Source organism: Apaloderma vittatum, unplaced genomic scaffold, assembly GCF_000703405.1.
Source record: "Apaloderma vittatum isolate BGI_N311 unplaced genomic scaffold, ASM70340v1 scaffold22466, whole genome shotgun sequence".
NCBI classification, from domain to species: domain Eukaryota; kingdom Metazoa; phylum Chordata; class Aves; order Trogoniformes; family Trogonidae; genus Apaloderma; species Apaloderma vittatum.
Window position 1 is genome coordinate 41,107 of NW_009723674.1, and position 17,106 is coordinate 58,212.

At 40.6% G+C, this 17,106-nt stretch overlaps 1 protein-coding gene across 1 annotated transcript in view; it reads right to left on the reverse strand.

The window, feature by feature from the left end:
* The window catches only part of HECW1 (HECT, C2 and WW domain containing E3 ubiquitin protein ligase 1), a gene marked incomplete at its 5' end in the record, with an annotated part of 75,966 nt that overhangs the window by 30,530 nt on the left and 28,330 nt on the right, over positions 1 to 17,106 (reverse strand). The window contains 7 exons of the mRNA XM_009872220.1: positions 2,951 to 3,103; positions 5,885 to 5,998; positions 7,371 to 7,491; positions 9,608 to 9,717; positions 10,890 to 10,973; positions 12,977 to 13,073; positions 13,282 to 13,387. Coding sequence (XP_009870522.1) covers positions 2,951 to 3,103; positions 5,885 to 5,998; positions 7,371 to 7,491; positions 9,608 to 9,717; positions 10,890 to 10,973; positions 12,977 to 13,073; positions 13,282 to 13,387 — 785 coding nt within the window. The remainder of the gene's footprint in view (positions 1 to 2,950; positions 3,104 to 5,884; positions 5,999 to 7,370; positions 7,492 to 9,607; positions 9,718 to 10,889; positions 10,974 to 12,976; positions 13,074 to 13,281; positions 13,388 to 17,106) is intronic.

Here is a 17,106-nt window from a genome sequence, read left to right on the forward strand (position 1 = left end):
AACTGAAGGAAAAAGTCTTATTCAATGGAAGCTTGCAGGAAAGGTGTTAAATCTCAGTTTCTCCATAAATGAGAAATATTTTCCAGTCATTATGTCTCTTTCTTAACTTGGCATACATACAACTACACTGTGCTTTGATGTGCTCATTCTGGACTCAGAATGCTGTTTGTACAAAGACCAAGGCATGAAATAAGCCATTAACAGGGGCGGAACTGTAACTTTTAGGTAGGGGAAAAAGAGCACCGTGTTTCTCAATTCTGCCAATACGAACAAAACTTCACCTCTTTGCATTCTGTTTTATTTATCTCAGATTTGCCACTGTTTGCCTAAGGAAGAGAAAATGTAAAATGATTTTGAGGGATTTTTTTTGCAAGCCCTGTTTCTTAATATAGCTGTGGCTGGATAGGTCTTGCAGAATTACTATACAGAAACATGTCAAGCGTAAATTCCACAGAAATGCTGAGCCTCACAGCACCAGAAGGCATACAGTTCAAGAAATCTGCAAATCTAACCCAACTGTGGTTGTGTGGCTTTCATGATCAACATCAAACTTCAAGCTTTGACAAGACTATGAACATTAATTATCTGTGACCCTGGGACTCTCAAAACTGATTTATCCATCTATGATTGCTGATGTCTCGTAAAAGATTTGGGAACATGGAAGCAATCTTTATTTCTTGCATGTCAGAGGGAGGAGGCTCTGTTGGAATCATGTCAAGTAAATCTGAGAAGCAGAAGTTTCAGAACTGACTTTGATGAGAATGAAGTTGCAGAAAGACTGAGACCTTCAGAAACCCCCACCCCTCATGAACAAATAATGACAAGCAAGTTAGTACAGTGCCCTCAGAAAAGTTAGCCTATAAAGCCTTTATGGGAGAAACACATTCTTTGAGTTTTAAAATGCTTAGTCCAAATCCTACTTTAGCTGGCTGCACAGACTTCTGAATACAGTACTCTAGAGTTACACATGAGTAGCTGAGATCAGCCAACATATCATGAAAACATTTAAAATGTCTACATATCTGACAAGCCAACCATGAAAATTATCTGGATAATTTTAAACTGCTGGTCTCCATCAGTTATTTCCGTATCAGGCCCAAGAAGTATTACCAAGCACTGAATTGCTTATCTTTCCCTTGGGTTCTGAAATCTTGCCCTTTTTAGAGTTCTTTATGTACAAACCTCTTTATTCATAGCATTTATGATGGCCCTGCTGACCAAGGGACTTCATTTCTGTTTCCTAAAAAAAGAAAACTAAAAATGACCACAGCCCAACCAACATTCCACATATAAGAAGCCTGTACAGATACATGTAGTTGGAAAAATATCCCAAGCATCTAGTTGCTACTGATTTCTGAGTTAAATGCTAACTGCCACAGAAACCCACATTAAGTATCATTCTCTATGTCCAGGATGACTTTAAAAGTCTGCCTCACTCAGGACGAAATCTCTCAATGAACAGAAGAACAAAATGATGAGCTCAAACAATATACTTTTTGCAGCAGAATTTATCATTTAGGAAAACTGCAAGTGATCTCTTTGCAACAACAATATTTATTACAGGTAAGAGTCAGGGCCTATTTCAAACACTGCTAAGATGACATGGCAACACCATTTCTGGGGAAAGAGGCTGTTTGCCCACAGTGTGGGCAGGATGATCTTGGGTTTGCACCTGCCTGAGTAGTCCAGGGCCGTGAAACGAAAATGTATCTTCCCAAACACGGTCTCCTAAATGAAAAGTTTATTCATGCTCTCTGTTAAGCTGTACAAAGGACGGACTGCATTTCTTCTCAAAAACTGAGACTGCAAGTGCGAGATCAGCTCTAAGAACTAAGCCATTCTCTTCCTGCTAATGCCCGCAAAGAAACAGTCAAATGCCACTGTTAGCATAATGCTCCCTTGCTGGAAGTGATAATGCAAAAAAAAATAAATTAAAAATATTCAGAGACCACGCTAGGTCCCAGTAACTTCCCTTTTTTCCCACTGCAATCTTAACAGAGGTGACGGTACAACCACAGCTGTTCTTGATCTCCTGCCCACTGTAAGCCAAAGCAAAGGAGGACTTCTTTACAAGAATAGAAGGGCATGTGCAATTTGCAATTTAAAAGGGGCCTGAACTGCTTCCATTTTAAAAAAGGATCTCTGAAAGGAGCCAGTGAGATTGTTTAGACAAACATCACAGGAACAAACCCATGTGGCAGCATTTTTTTGACACAATGAAATCCCACAAGGGATCAAACAACGCCCAGGGCTGGCAGCCCATGCTTCATTGAACCACATCTGAAACTACCAAAGGGAAAACAACTCTCAAAGATGGAGAGATCTGGAGGCAGACAGAAAAATGAGGAGATCATAATATGCATTGAGAATTGTTGATAAAGAAGTAAGATCAGCAACTGCCTGTTTGCACACATACTTGGTGAAGTACCTCCTTGCTCTGCTGGCTTTGCCACGCAGAGGCAGGGACACTGTTCAGGAAGAAAAGAGAAATGATGTTCACGGGGCCTTTTTTAAAGCTTGAGGTAGGTACAGAGCAGCAACGTGGCTCTTAGAGGACTCTGTACAGCTCCCAAGCACAATGCTGCTGGATGTACAGAAACACCACGCTTGCTATTATTGGAAAGGGACCAAGGAGAGGAGGCCTGGATTAAGCAGAGCTCTTCTCCCTATTCTTCTCACATCCTCACAGAAGTACACAAACATCAAGTCCCAAGTAATGTGAGCAGGACATTTTAATACTAGTACTGAATCACAGCTCCCTTTTCAGAGCCTGGTGTTGTATTTACACTTCATCCTTCTCTTCCTTCTCCCAACCTACCTCCCACTTCTTCCCAGCTGAAGCAACGATACTTGTATGTCATTTAGTCTAAACTGGCAGCTTTTGTGTTTTGCATTTCCATCTCTGTATTGCTCTAAAAGCACTGCTCAGTTCTGTGTAACATGTTCTTACCATTCCAGGTGATTTTCAACAAAGGCAGACATGGGGCTGATCTGTACAGTGTAAGTGTCATTGGCTGAGTACTCAAACAGCCCATAATAGGGATTGAAGAGCTCCTGAGACAGAAGGAAGAAGAATTCTCGGGAGGGGCCACTGTAGTCCAACCTGGAAAAGGTAAAAAAGGTAAAATGAGGCTCACCCCCATTTGAGTGAATTTCCTGGGTTTTGCCTACGTTGGCTGTGGTCTAACACCTACGCCTGGGCAGTTGAGTGTTTCTGACATGGTCTCAAAAGGTGATTTTGAGCCCTGAACGAGTCACGACGCTGAAATTTCACCAGCATCCAGATTGGTCTGGGAGGAATCATAACTTGGACACATCCCTGAAGCAGTTTCTTCTCCTTTGTTCCAAAGGCTTAGCAAATTGGAGCCTTAGCTGGCTGGCTAGCAGAGGGCTGGCTTTTTAGTGAGTGAGTTTGAACTGCTGTGGACACTGGTGTTCTCAGACCTGGCAGCCCACAATGAAGTAGAAATTGTTCTTACTCTTCTATGCAAAGATATAACCAAAGATAGAATCTAGGCCCAAGTATGCTTTTTTAGCCCAGAGGCCAATGCCGAACAACATCAAGTCTCAACAGAACTGTGTCTCTTCAGATGGAATGGTGATTCCTCAGTTATTCCATCCAAGCTCTACGACTTTTCTGATACTTTCAAACAGATGTGGTACACCTTAAGGTGTGCTTTGATGTTGTAGCATTTTGCTCTGTACAGAGTAATCTTTTTTCCTTGTTTTTTTTTCTTTAGGTCAAATTTTAAATCAAGCTGTTTCAAATTATCTTGAAAAAAAAGAACTCCAAACCAAAAAAAAAAAAAGCTTCATGAATGCATTAAACCCATCTGTGATGGATTTATTAAAACCAGACTGTCCTTCAATAATGGTAGGTAGGTTTTTCAATCTAAACTAAATCTACATGTAGCAATATGAATAAATGATTTGTAGCCATATATCACATGTGCCAGAAGGTTTTCTGAGGTTGTTACTATTCCTGCTACATAACAAAGGTAGAGTAAGGGGAAAACTCCTCTGTATTATATTTGGAATTATGAAAGTATAACCACAAGGGGTTGCATGATCGATCTATGTGACTAGAAAGATGATAAAGGGCAGGCTGGCCCATCTGCCTCGCTTTTACATCTGGAGGTACAGTACTTTTCCCTTTGAGCAGCATTAACTCCAGCATCATGTGGTGAGATGAAAGCCACAACAGCAAAAGGGGATGGTAAAAAGCCCACTTGAGCGCTGGCGCTAACCACATAACACATCTGGTTCAATGGACATTAAAACACTGGGCTAAGCCTGATGATGGCTGGAGTAAAGAATGACACACACCACCTGTCTATATTCATAAACCTCCATGGAGAGACTAGGTATTGCATTTCTGGGCAATGCATTAACTCATCATAAAGCCTTCATAGTTAATTTTCAACGTAATTTTAGCTCTGAGACACATGGGAAGCTGTGCCCATACAGCACTGCAGAGCCGTACAGCATCAATTCTTCTTTTCAGGAGGGAACTGGTATCGTGGAGTCCCTCCAGCAGAACCTATATTAGCATTAAACAGTAGAAACTCTGGAGGAATGTATCTTCAGATGCAAATGAACCAGTGCAGAATGAATGAATTTGCAAATCAAATTGGTTTGTAATTGCTCCGGAGGATACCATGCCACACACAGTAGAACTTATTAGAGATGAGGGGAAAACAACATGACTTAGGCCAGTGTTAGTACACTGCAATGCTATTCCAAAAACGCAAACTGAGGCATGCTGCATGTTTATGATTTACTTGCAAGCCAGAGGCAAAACTAGCTGTGAAAGACAACCTCTTTTAAATGATACTGAATCCATGGAACATAATAAGTAAGACTACAGAAAACCTTGGGTACTGGGGTCACTCTCTTTGAGATTAGTGACTTCTGTATTCCACTGGACCTAACATGTCCCCACACAAACTCAGCCTGGCAGAAACCCTTCACCTGACATGCTGCCTCAGAGCTGATAGCGTAGCAGTTGCTGGACATGCCGAGAGCTGCCCCAGAACCTTACCGGTCTGGCACCTTTTGAACTGAAATCCTATCCTTTTTTTAAAAGAAGAAACTTCACATGCAGTGCTATTGAAATATGATTTCAAGGCTTTGTTATATGGAGCACTGGAAATACGCGCAACGGTCTTTCCATGGGGATTAAGCCTCAGTTAAAATGTAGCTCCTGAGGTGAGCCAGGGTGGCTTTGTAAGGTTCTGTTTAAATTTGGAAACAAAAGGTCAGGGGCTGGCTTTAATCATACAAGAACAGTTCATGGATTTGTAAGGCTGGCAGAAAGCGTCCTGGGAAAAGGTGTTCTCAAGACACTTCTATTACCTTCAGCTTTCAAGTTGGTGAATGAAGCTGTAAGGACTGAACAGCATTCATGTTTCTCACTTCAGCCAGAAACAAGAAGTCCACATATGGATAACCAATGATCATTAGATGTCAAGCAAAGCAAAAAATTGTGAAGCAAAACCAGATTCATTCTGAAGAATTAGAATAACAAAAGGGATAAAGGTCTGCTTTCTAATTATAGCCTTGAGGCTGATTCATGTGTGTAAACACAGGCCTGTAGTTCAGTTTTGCCTTCCAGCCAGTCAAAACACCTATGGTAACAAGATGACATTATATTTAACCACTTAAATTGTCACTTTGAGACATCTAGATAGAAGGTGCTACAGGAAAAAGAAGTATTATTGCTATTGTTATTTTTAACAAATGTTTGTGCTGATTAAGTTGAATCACTTAGTTGGAGGTAAAACAAAACCAGTAAACATCACATAACGAGAGGCTCAGCCTTAGTCAACTCTGTTTTGCAGCATAACAGCTACTTCAAAACTGATAGTATTTAGTGGTTCCCTACCCTTCCTCGCCAACAAATGTGACGTAGAGTTTGTTCCGCTGGAGCTCCTTGCGTGAATATGCCATTACCTGGTTGAAGGTGCCTTCCAGCAAGTGGTCACGTCGTATAATTAACCTGCAAAGGGAGGTAGAAATAGAGATCTAATGATTGAGTCTTGTGTGAGCCTGTGAAGCTGAAGGTAAACAAAAACTGGTAAAGAGAGACATCACTTTGCAGAGAGCTTAGTAAAGCTGCATCCACTGGTGCATACGTTATTTGACCTTTACGGGTTTCCAGTGAGTTGTTTCATTAGTTTTTTTAATATGCCTCAAAGGTGAATTTCTACACAACACTGTGATTAGTTTCAAAGCATTGCTCTACTGCTAAGGCTCTAACACCCTGTGTGTACAAATGTGTATAGTGGAGGGGGCTATGAGTTTCCTGTGTGTATGAGGTCACAGCTTTCTGGGATTGGCCTCAAACTCTTCCTGGATTTAATCTGGTAAATGTCCATGGAAGAACTGCTTCTGCAGCAGCGTAAGCAAAGGGAGTATCAGCCTCTGTTTATATAACACACCTCTCACTCCCCTGCCCACCTCTAAAACAATTTAATGAACGGTACACCTAAACATCATCCATGCAAGAAATCATTTTAGACATTTTAAGACAGATCGGCTAAAATGTATTTCGTGTCTGCCTTAGACTCGCTTAGCAGGACACCACAGGGATAACCAACAGCTAGGACTCCCTAGCTCCATATGAATATTTTGATGATGACATTTGCAAGGAATAATTTGCTTGGCTTCATATTTTTTTTTTCCCCCCCAACAGATGCGATTTGGTTCTGATGCATAAATTCAACTAGATGCCCCGAAAATACCTTAGAAAAATACAGTCCTTTGGCCAAGCTGGATTACTAGATCAAACACAAGGAGGTACAGACTCAAAAGTCAACTAACAATAAGTCTGGAAAGCAAACTCCACAACTGAGTGACAGAGATCCCCAAAATACATGAAGAGAGGCAGAGATCTCTCCACTTCAAATCCAGGAGGGCTTAAACACAAAGAACTACTGAAAGTTAAATCTGCGTGTACAGGATAACTTCTATAAGGTCATACCCTGCTCCCGAGTTACACTGATATGTAGATTCAAAGGATTTGGAGTCACTTCACCATTACAATGACATTGCTGGTAATAATCTCTGGCTGACGTTTGCCTGAATGGATGATTTTCCCACTAGCAATTCACAGGCAGGGAAGAAAACTGGTAGGGAATGGGAGCATAAGAGAATATGAATCTGTAAGAAGTAAAGTTTGCACACAAAAGCCTCTTGAAGGTCATTCTTTCACAGGGTATACTAAGATCCTGTCTTGCCCTGATGGTTCACGTACAAAATGCAACGTCTGGTGTGTTTCCCACTCCCTATCAATGTTTCATTCATAGATAATGACAAAAGACAAAGCTCCATCACGTTAGACTATCTGAGTGACGTGTGGTAATACTCACTTAATTTTACCTGGACCTTGCCCATACCCTTTGGCTTCAAGTTTTCGATAGAAATTGCGCAGCTTGGCTTCAAAGTCCCTCCTGTATGGAGAAGGTGCTCTTGCACTTGCTCGCTGCAGTCCTGGTGGGAAAATGAACAGTATCCCGAAGTGTAAATTTTTCCAAATCATGCAGCTGATGTTTCCAGACAGAACTGGTTAACAAATGCATTAGTAACTTTTTACACGTATATAGTGCGCTCAGCATTGTTTTTTGCTCTACTTGGTATTAAAGGAGTTGTAAGTTCCTATAACTCAGTGACTGCAATAACTTCCAGGGCCTACATCTCCTTCACTAAAAGGCACCTTGTGTGTGTCTTCGTGTTGCCTCAGCCTCTAACTGTGTTTGATCTGAACGGTAATTCAAGGATCAGAAAGGCATGAGAAAGACTGACATGCATAACTCCCACTTACGGTCACTGGTATTTTGGTTTTCTTTCCCTTTTGCATGTTTAAGAGACCTCTCTCCTCTGCACTGTATAGGAGATCTCCTTACTTGGCAGGATTAAGCCTCTGGAGCTCAAAGCAACACTTCTCACTGGAGCCTGGCACCCAGGCAAGCTGGGAATCGGGTTTCCCCGTGTTAATCTGACTGTATATTAAACACTTCCAGCTATCAACACAAAACCCCTTTGTGGCATCAAGGATTTCCGTCAGCCAGAAATGCTACATTTTCCTATTATGATTCAAACATACAGCAGATTTTTAGCAACTGGGGACCTGCTTTGTTCTGAAGGCTGCATTCTCAAAGTAGCTGTTTAGTCCTTTTGTATAAACAAGTACCATACTACAGAGGATCCATGAAGTCCTATTTCTCTATCTCATTATAGAAGACAATAAAAACAAGCCCTTTTATGAGAAATCTGGCAGAAAGTCCTCCACAGGAAGGCAAAAAATATTAAAAAGTAAACCCATCACATTTAGTGGGAGCACAAAGTATTGTGGTTGCCAGGAGGGAAGGACATTATTATTTGTCTAAGCTAGGAAAAAAAAAAAAGTATATTCACACGCAGTGTAAAGAAAATCCATTTTGACAGTTCTTCTGCGTTTTTTTTCCACCAGGACATAAGAGAATGGGTATTCTCACGGGCTATGTAACCAGTGCCAGTGCCAAAAATAGGTAAGCAGGCTGTACGTTGCTGGAAATGAGTATTTGCCCTTCTTGTGTATTTGCAAGAACAGGTAAAGACTAATGCAATTCTTTTAATATTCTCCTGTGTCACATTCTTACCAAATACTTAATTTTTTGTCTTGCAGAAGACTTGTTTATGACCTGTCCTGCTGCAGAGGAGGAGAAGTGTATCAACACTGTCCTCCTATAGACAAGGGTTCAGCATTTAACTTATTCACAGCCAAAAACTTTCCAGATTTCCACAGCCACCTCCAAGATTTGAATTACTCTTGTGCATTAATTTTGTTTGAAACCAGTTAATTTAAATGAATGTTTAAAAAGCTCAGCCAAAAATGGATTTTTTCAGATCACATTTCTGACAATTCTCTCAAAATGGCCACTGGACAGAGACATGCAGGGAAACTGTGGTGGGCTGTATATCTTGGCAAAAAGGAGACATTAACTCCTCAGATTTCTATAGCATAAACAATAACTACAGAGACATACCACAGCTGGAAATAACCTTCTCAGACAGCATGTCTTTCTGGAAAATATGTTTCCTGTCAAACCTAACTTAATGGGCTCAACACAGGAGGTCAGACTAGATGATCAAGATGATCCCCTCAGGTCTTAAAATACATGAGTCTTGGGAAGAAGAAAAGTCTTTGGAACACTGAGCAGAGGAGACGGAACTTTCAGGAGTACTAGAAAGTATTGCAACACACCTTTGATTTGGAAGCGGCTCTTTGCTCCTGTTACCTAACATGAATGTGCTTCCACGTCAGTGAGTTATGTTTGGAGCATTCTCTTACCCTAATAATTTCCAACTACATTAAAGGCAGGAAAACACCTTTTTTTCCATCCATATGGGCAATTTCTGATCTGTGTTTCAGTTATTGTTAACGTTTCAACAGATACATAACAGTGATGGCAACTGATCCAGCAAAAAAGCAGCTGAGGTCAGATTCGGCGTGGGCACTGGAATTAGCAGGCTGACAGCTGATGCTGGGTCTGAATCTGCCCCTTTGTATTTATTAGGGGAAATATCATAAAGGCAAGATTGTGGACTATTTTCCCCATCCCCTTACCTGGTGAATTTTGGGGTGATGAACAGGGTGAGCAGCGAGGAGAGAAACTGTAACCAGGATGGAAGGCAGCCTGCAGCGGTATGTAGGACATAATATCCTCTTCAAAAAGGCTGCATGGAAAAAGTGATAGGGAGAGATTTAGTTCACATTTATCACATAAAGGAATGGAAATATGGCAGCATGGTGCAAGTCTGATCCCTAGTCAGGCATGGTCACCAGTAGCACAGAAGAACAAAATGCTAGAGAGCAAAGATCTCAGGCTATGTAGTCAACAGGGACAACTTCAACACAATAGCAGTGAGAAGCAAATATACACACATCTGTCTCGCAGGTTGCTTTTCTTGGGTCATACATTTTCATACAACTCAGCTCTTTGACCAGGAGGATTAGGAAGAAATTCTTCAGTATGAGAGCGGTAAGACTTTGGAATAAATTGCCCAGAGATGTTGTGGCTGCCCACTCCCTGGAGATGTTCAAGGGCCAGTTGGACGGAGCCTTGAGTAGCCTGATCTAGTTGAGAGGCGTCCCTGCCCATGACAGGGAGGTTGGATTAGATGATCTGTAAGGTCCCTTCCAGCCATTCTATGAATCTATGATTATGTTGATGGGATTAAGTTGCAAACTTCTTGCATTAGCCAGTGCTATGCAGCGTACCAAAACCACCCAGGTAACACAACATATGACCAAGACAATAAAGTAAGTCCTTATCTGTGCTGAACAAAAGCAGCTAGGAACTAAAGATCAAGCTCCCTGATGCTAACAAAAATTGAAGACTTATCTACAGTACCTAAACAATGTTGACTGCACAGTACATTGAGGTTTCACTCAAGGGGTGACATGGCCCTGCATGTGTGGGCAGCACTGCTTCAGTAAAACTAGCAATTTCATGAGCAGTTACATTATTTATTTGTACTAAGAAAGACAGGTTTTTTTCTCTTTTTTTTAAAAATTAAAAATAAAGGAAACAAGATTTTTTTCCATTAAAAGGAAACACTTTGACCTGAGTGTTTTTTATCTGCTACTTGATGGTAACAGCTATACTGACTGAGCTGGCTGGGGACGGAGTTTACCACACTGATGGAGGCTGCCTTCCGGGAAGTAAGAGTTGACAGATACAGTCTGGTTGAATTATTTTGGGTGACTACTAGTAACGATGAATCCTATTCTAACTACAAATGACCTGGAAGGTTTAACAAAATCTCTTCAATTATGCTGAGAAATAGCCAGCCAGTTTCTCTGGTACCGTAAGTAATGACATTATGCTTTTGATCAAGTTGATTACCTTAGCAGAATTACTAAATCCGCATCACAGGACAACTTTTCAAGCCCATGTGTACCCTCTGTCCGAATGTAATGGATCTTCTCCCTGAAACATAAATAATATTACTGAGAAGAAAAAGAAAAAAAAAAAGAAGAAAATATGCCAATACCAAGGTATGAACTATGCATAGTGTTACTACTACTTGGTATTTTGCCGATTTCTGTTTTTCTTCTTATAAAAATGGTAAAGATCTCAGCTGTATGATTCATTTTCTAATCGCACGAACAAACTTGCAAAAAAGAATCTATTTATATCACTCAGTGTCCTGATCCAAGAGCAAGAGATTTTATACTATACTTTAGAAAACAGAATGATTCTTAGTCCTCCAAGCTCATGTGTAGTGCTATAGCTAAGGTCACTGACATATTTTTATTTTAAGGCTACAACTAATATACCCTTCTCTTTATCAGGATTTCACATAATACCACTTCCTTTACCTCTGTCAGTTCTATCTGGTAAATAACACTCTAACATATACTTGATAATAATTGATCATGCAGAGATCATACAGTACTTGTGTAAAATCATACATTTTGTTGTTTAAATGAACGCCAATAAGCTGTGGGAAACATAGGATGGGATCCTATCAGCAGATTAGGACCACGGAAGACACACATCCATACCCCAATCTGCCAGTGGGTATCTAAAGCACTGCAGTGTGCACCTATTCCAGGATCAAGTCCAAGGATTCTACCTTAAGTCAATGAAGTGCTTTAGTACCTTGCTGGGTGAGGCTGCAATGTATTGCTGAATCAAGCCCTGTAAAAGACGGATGTGTGTCTCCTGGGAGCTTGCTTAATACCTGCTGTACGAGCATCAGACACTAGCTTGGGATTGCTCCTGACCTAAGGTATAATCAAAGCAATGACCTGGAGGTGAAGGGCTCAATATCCTGTTACAAATCTTATTACGCGCTGCCTAAGCTGTCTAGTCCCTACCACTAGTCCATTTTGTTCTCTGCTCAAAAGGAGATAAAAGCATCATCTGTTCTCTGAGAAATGAGAATTCAAATTACAGCTGAGAAATAAAGATAGCCTGGAATAATTTGATGGTGAAGATAAAAAATACACAGTTACATAAATGTACATCTTGAATACTGGGAGCATTCTTCATTCTGTCTTCCTTATTTTATTTGAATGTATTAATTTCTCCAGGAAGAAAGTCTAATCCTTACACCCGAAGAACTCTTTGTCTGGCCCTCACAGGTAAACAATGAGTTATTAAGGCTCTATCAGCAGAAGCTGCACAGCAGGAACCTGAAGATTCTTACCCTTGATCTTCCTTCCCTCCTTCACCAGTCCTGCAGCCACTCTTTTTACCTCACAGTCCAAACTAAACTCTTGGTCAAACTCTTAGCTGGTGCCCACTGGCACTGCTAAGACTGACTAATGCCAGACTTCGTTCTTGGCCAAAACAATTAATTTAACCTTTGGAATTAGAAAGAGTTTAAGTTGTACTGGCTTTTGGTTCTGCTTTTTCTGGTTTTTTGAAACCTAATAGGAAAGGAACAGGCATAAGAAAAAGAAAGATACAATTTAACTACTTTGGAACGGACTACCATTAAGTCACAAGTGAGAAAGACTAAAGACAGGAGTAAAATCCACTTCATAATGTTCCCATTTCTTTATAAAATCCAGGGTGACTATGTCCATGGCATGGGTGTAAATCCAATCGTGAGGTAAAATCGTGGTTCTGCTGAAGTTATTGGAGTTTTGCTGCTGACTTCCATCTAAACACAATTTTAACCCTATTTTCTGAAAAGCAAAGTGATAATTGTTGGTGAAGACAGAGTTTCTGCTATTGAGTAATACTGAGAATGGAAATTAGATGCTCACAGTTATTTTGGTTCTTCTTACTTCTTGAGCACCTGTGGAAAATAACTATTTGTAACTACATAGATTCTGGTGGTCCACACCTACTCTTTAATGGTGACAGTTCTATATGGGGCCCATTTCATCTTTTGTACTACAATTATTAGAATTTGTTTCTCCCCACTACAAGAAGTCCTTCCTGGAATTTGCTTTCAGCACTCTGGAAAAAAGCGGTACCTGAGTGCATGGTTTCTGGCCAAACTGGGCTGACGCTCCTGCAGCATCTCAAAAATGTTGGGTTGGCGTAGAAATGCAACAATCTTGTCATTGTAAGCTGTAAAAGGGAAAAAAAAAAAAGGAATACAGAGGCTTTATTTACCATTGAGGGGGCCTGGTCACGTCACCGTGGTTGTGCAGGGACACACTGACTGCACTGCTAGTGCGGCACAGGGCACCATGATGCAGTGCATGTGGTTGATGAGAAGTTCTAAAAAGCGCCTTTGTGAGTGCTGCTTTGAAAACAAAAGAGAAACTTGGCTTACCCAGAGGTAATGTCTCATGGTGGTGCTGGTTTCGAATAGCTGTTACGAGGCTATTGCCTGGTCTGGCCAACAGAGTAACTCCTCTGTTTCGAGAGACTTCAGAGGCCTACAACATCAGAGGAAAAGGAAAGAATGATCAAAACTGCCCATCAGCAGTCCATCAGTCAGTAGAAAGTTTCTCATCTTTACTTTTGTGACCTTCAGAATGGTCTTTGATGCTGACAGACTGAAGGACAGAAAGCCTGTTTGAAAAGTACAGTTTTATACTTCAGCCAACTTAAAAAAAGCAGGTAATTCTGTGCTTCTGATTGGAGGCACATCACTACCCACAGCTATCACACCTCTTTGATGTGAAGGCACTAGAATCTAGAATTAAATGCAAATTAATAAATGTATTGCAGTGATGGAGTTCTCTGGTTCAATGAAAATAAAATCTCAGTAGTATCATACTGGCTCTTGCTCCACCAAAACTGTAGGTACTTCAAGGTTTTTACAGCAATGTTAATTTCAAAAAAAGAGAAAAACCCACAACACCGCAACATGCTCAGTCAGCATCGTTGAACAGAAATTTAATACTGGAAATGACACAAGGAAGGTGTATCTATGTACATTACAGGACAGAAAAGGGCTATATCATTGCAAAATGGGGCTGCCTAACTCACATAACCAGAAGTTGAATTGTGTATCTTGAAAAAAGAACATAATCCAAAGAGCTGAAAAAAATAGTAAGAAATTAATTTATCACTAATACTTAAGTGAGGCACTTAAAGAATGACACTATCCTAAACACAATATCTAGTTAAGGGATTCATGTTAGGAATGTTAGGAATTAAAAGGCAGGAAAACACTTAGATATGAGGATATTAAAAGCCATATGAGATGTTGCAATCTGTCTTCGGTAAGTCATTACTTGCTGGCTAGCTTCTTGACGACCTGTACAAGCTGAGGGGACCCCACCTCTCTCTCATATGTGTTCCCCAAAATACGGCCACGGTGATGCCAACAGAGCAGCACTGTTATGAAACCAGCGTGAGGACACTGTGTCAGGATGAGATGCGTAAAGAATTCCAACTGCCATTCTACTGTGCTAATAGCTGCTCCTTTCTCACTGCACAAATTGTAGTACTTGGCAATCACTTTAGGAAGAAATTGCCCCTACTCCAACATTTTAAATGCTTAGCTCTGAATCCAAGCAAATGGTGCCAACCCATTTTCTGTGGTACGGCCAAATGCCAGGTCTTCCAACTGGATATAAATGAAAACTGAGAAGCTAAATGTGACTGGCAAGTTGCCTTTGGAGTATATAAAGCATAAAATGTTTATATGTAACAAGATATCAGTCAGTGCACTTCATAAATTTCCACAGACAGGTTAAACAATGAAAAATCTTAATGATACTAATTAAACATACTGTAATTGAAAACACAAAAGTGCTGTGAAAATGCGTGATGAATGTTTCACTCCATCATTCAGTTATGACTTCACTTGCTTTCACGTTATATTGGTATGCATCTGCTGACAAGAGAGTTACCTCAGCGTCAGGAGAACAGTCAAGCCTGGAGGATTTAACGGACCAATGTGCCAACCTTGGCCCAACTCTTCTCACCTTTACAACGAAGAAGAACTTTCAAGCAGGTTCTAAAAAACTCATTTAAGTCCCTCTGCACTGTGCTAAAACTTCTGCCTCTGTCTCCTTCTTACACCCCCACGGGACAACCGACCCTGCAGGTTCAGCTCAGACTTAGGCAGCTTTCACCCTGAGACCCCGGTGTCTGTCCTGTCTCTGGGCAGCCCAGGATCATGCGTGGGCCAGTGATCAGCTGCGTTAGCACAGACAGCAGAGCTCAGCTCCTCCACTTCCAAGGAGCTCTGGAGATCGAGTGAGGATGTCCCTTCCCCAGCTCCTTGTGGAATGTGGGGGCACGGATGGTGGGTGAGCCTGTTTTTAAGGGTAGTCTCTGACTCACCCTTGACAAAGGCAAATCCTGTGTCCCTGTTGCTACGCGAAGATTAACCAACCAGAAGGGATAGGAAAGAGGAAAGCCAGGGGTAACAGAGGAGTTAAATACCCATTTTCCACAAAAATTAGCACCAGTTGGTATTTGCTCATCACTTAGGAACTGCATGGTACTTCTGCCCTGCCTGGGGCTGGATCTTTCCCTTGCTTTTTTATGTATTTTTTTTTAACCAGTGCTGCTGAGTTGTGTGCCTGAACATATTTTTCCCAAAGCAAGAATTCTGAAAGGAAACGTGTCCAGAGCTTGTGAAGAGAAATCTTCAGTCTGCCCTTTCCTTCTTCCCAATTCTGGTTTAACAGCTAAAGCCATCTAGATTGTAAGAATCCAATCCTGTATGTCCCTTAACAAAATAAATCACACAGTCTCTGGTGCTGTATTACCCTTCATCACCATCATCAGGCAGTGCTAACACTGTGTTTAGATCATGGTCTTCACACATTTATACCTTCAAACAATTTTTTCTCTGGCAACACAACAGGAAAATTCCCAGCCATCTAATTAGCTTCCATTTTTCCAAAACTCCTCTTTACAATCTTTTAGCTAATACCATACAATTAATTGCTCCAATTCAGTGTCTAATCACAATCGCCTTGTCTACTTGGACTTTCTAATTCAATCATTTAATTTAGATTAGCACATTATTCTCTAAATAAAAAAAAAGAGTGACCCCTCTAATGACTTAGTGACCTGCTTCATCTAGTACAGGGTAATCTGACCCATTTATGGTGAGGTTTAACAGCTTTGCAATTGATACTGGGATGTTGCAACCAGAGTGGAGAGTCTAAACTATCACAGGAGCCTTTTGATGATATAATACTCCTTCCTGAGTTTTATATCACTGCTGGATTTGACAGGCTCCTGCCTGTGTAAACTCTGCCACTTGCCTGTTGTGGTTTGGGTCAGTAAGGAGATTTATACACTGCCATATTCCAGTACCTCCCCTGCTTTTCTTGCTAACCAAAACCTCTTGCCTCTCCATTACAGATGCCTGCTTCTTTCTTCTTTTTGTCTTAAAGAGATCTACCCTGTAATCATACATGTTGATTTCCACTGCAAATGGAAAGGCCCTTAAGAGGGACTGGAAAGTTCTGTTTATAGCAGTGGCAGAAGAAAGTGAAGCACTTGGTGACCTGTGTTCTTTTAGTTACTGACGGCCAGTGCAGCTACATAATCTTTTCTTTCAGAAATCAGGTAACCAAAAGTAGCATCAGCCACCTTTTCCCTGTAAAAGACTGGTACCCTTCAAGAAGTGTTCACTAAAGAACCTGTAGCTTTTTTATCAAATTTATGTATAATATTATTTAAGAATCTACTCAGTTGGACATCAAAAATTTTTACAGAGGTCCTGAATTTTGGGAGAATAACTCAACATGGAGAAAAGCAGAAATATTACAGATTAATTTATGAAATGGATGCTTTCTTTCTTTCTTGTAAGAGGGAAATGGAGTACTACTGTATGCACAGATAATTTTTTTTTTTTTTAAGACAGCCTACTATATAGAGATTAATGGAAAAAGGCCAGTTTTCATCTCAGTTTGGCCTTTTAATAGTTAGGCCTTGAATAAAACTACTTGGAAACAACAGCTAGCCTTCTACAAAAAATGTGCAACTGCTGTTTCTATTCTCTGATGGGAATGAATTTTAAAAGTCATAAAAGAAAGAAAATGGTCATATTTGAGAAAGCATATTTTTATGTTCCAGTTCCAAGAGGATCCTTTAAAAGTATATTAGTATATTTGAAATACTAAAAATCAATTCTTTGTTAGTATCGCAAGGTATTCTGTTCAACACCACAGATTATAAGGTA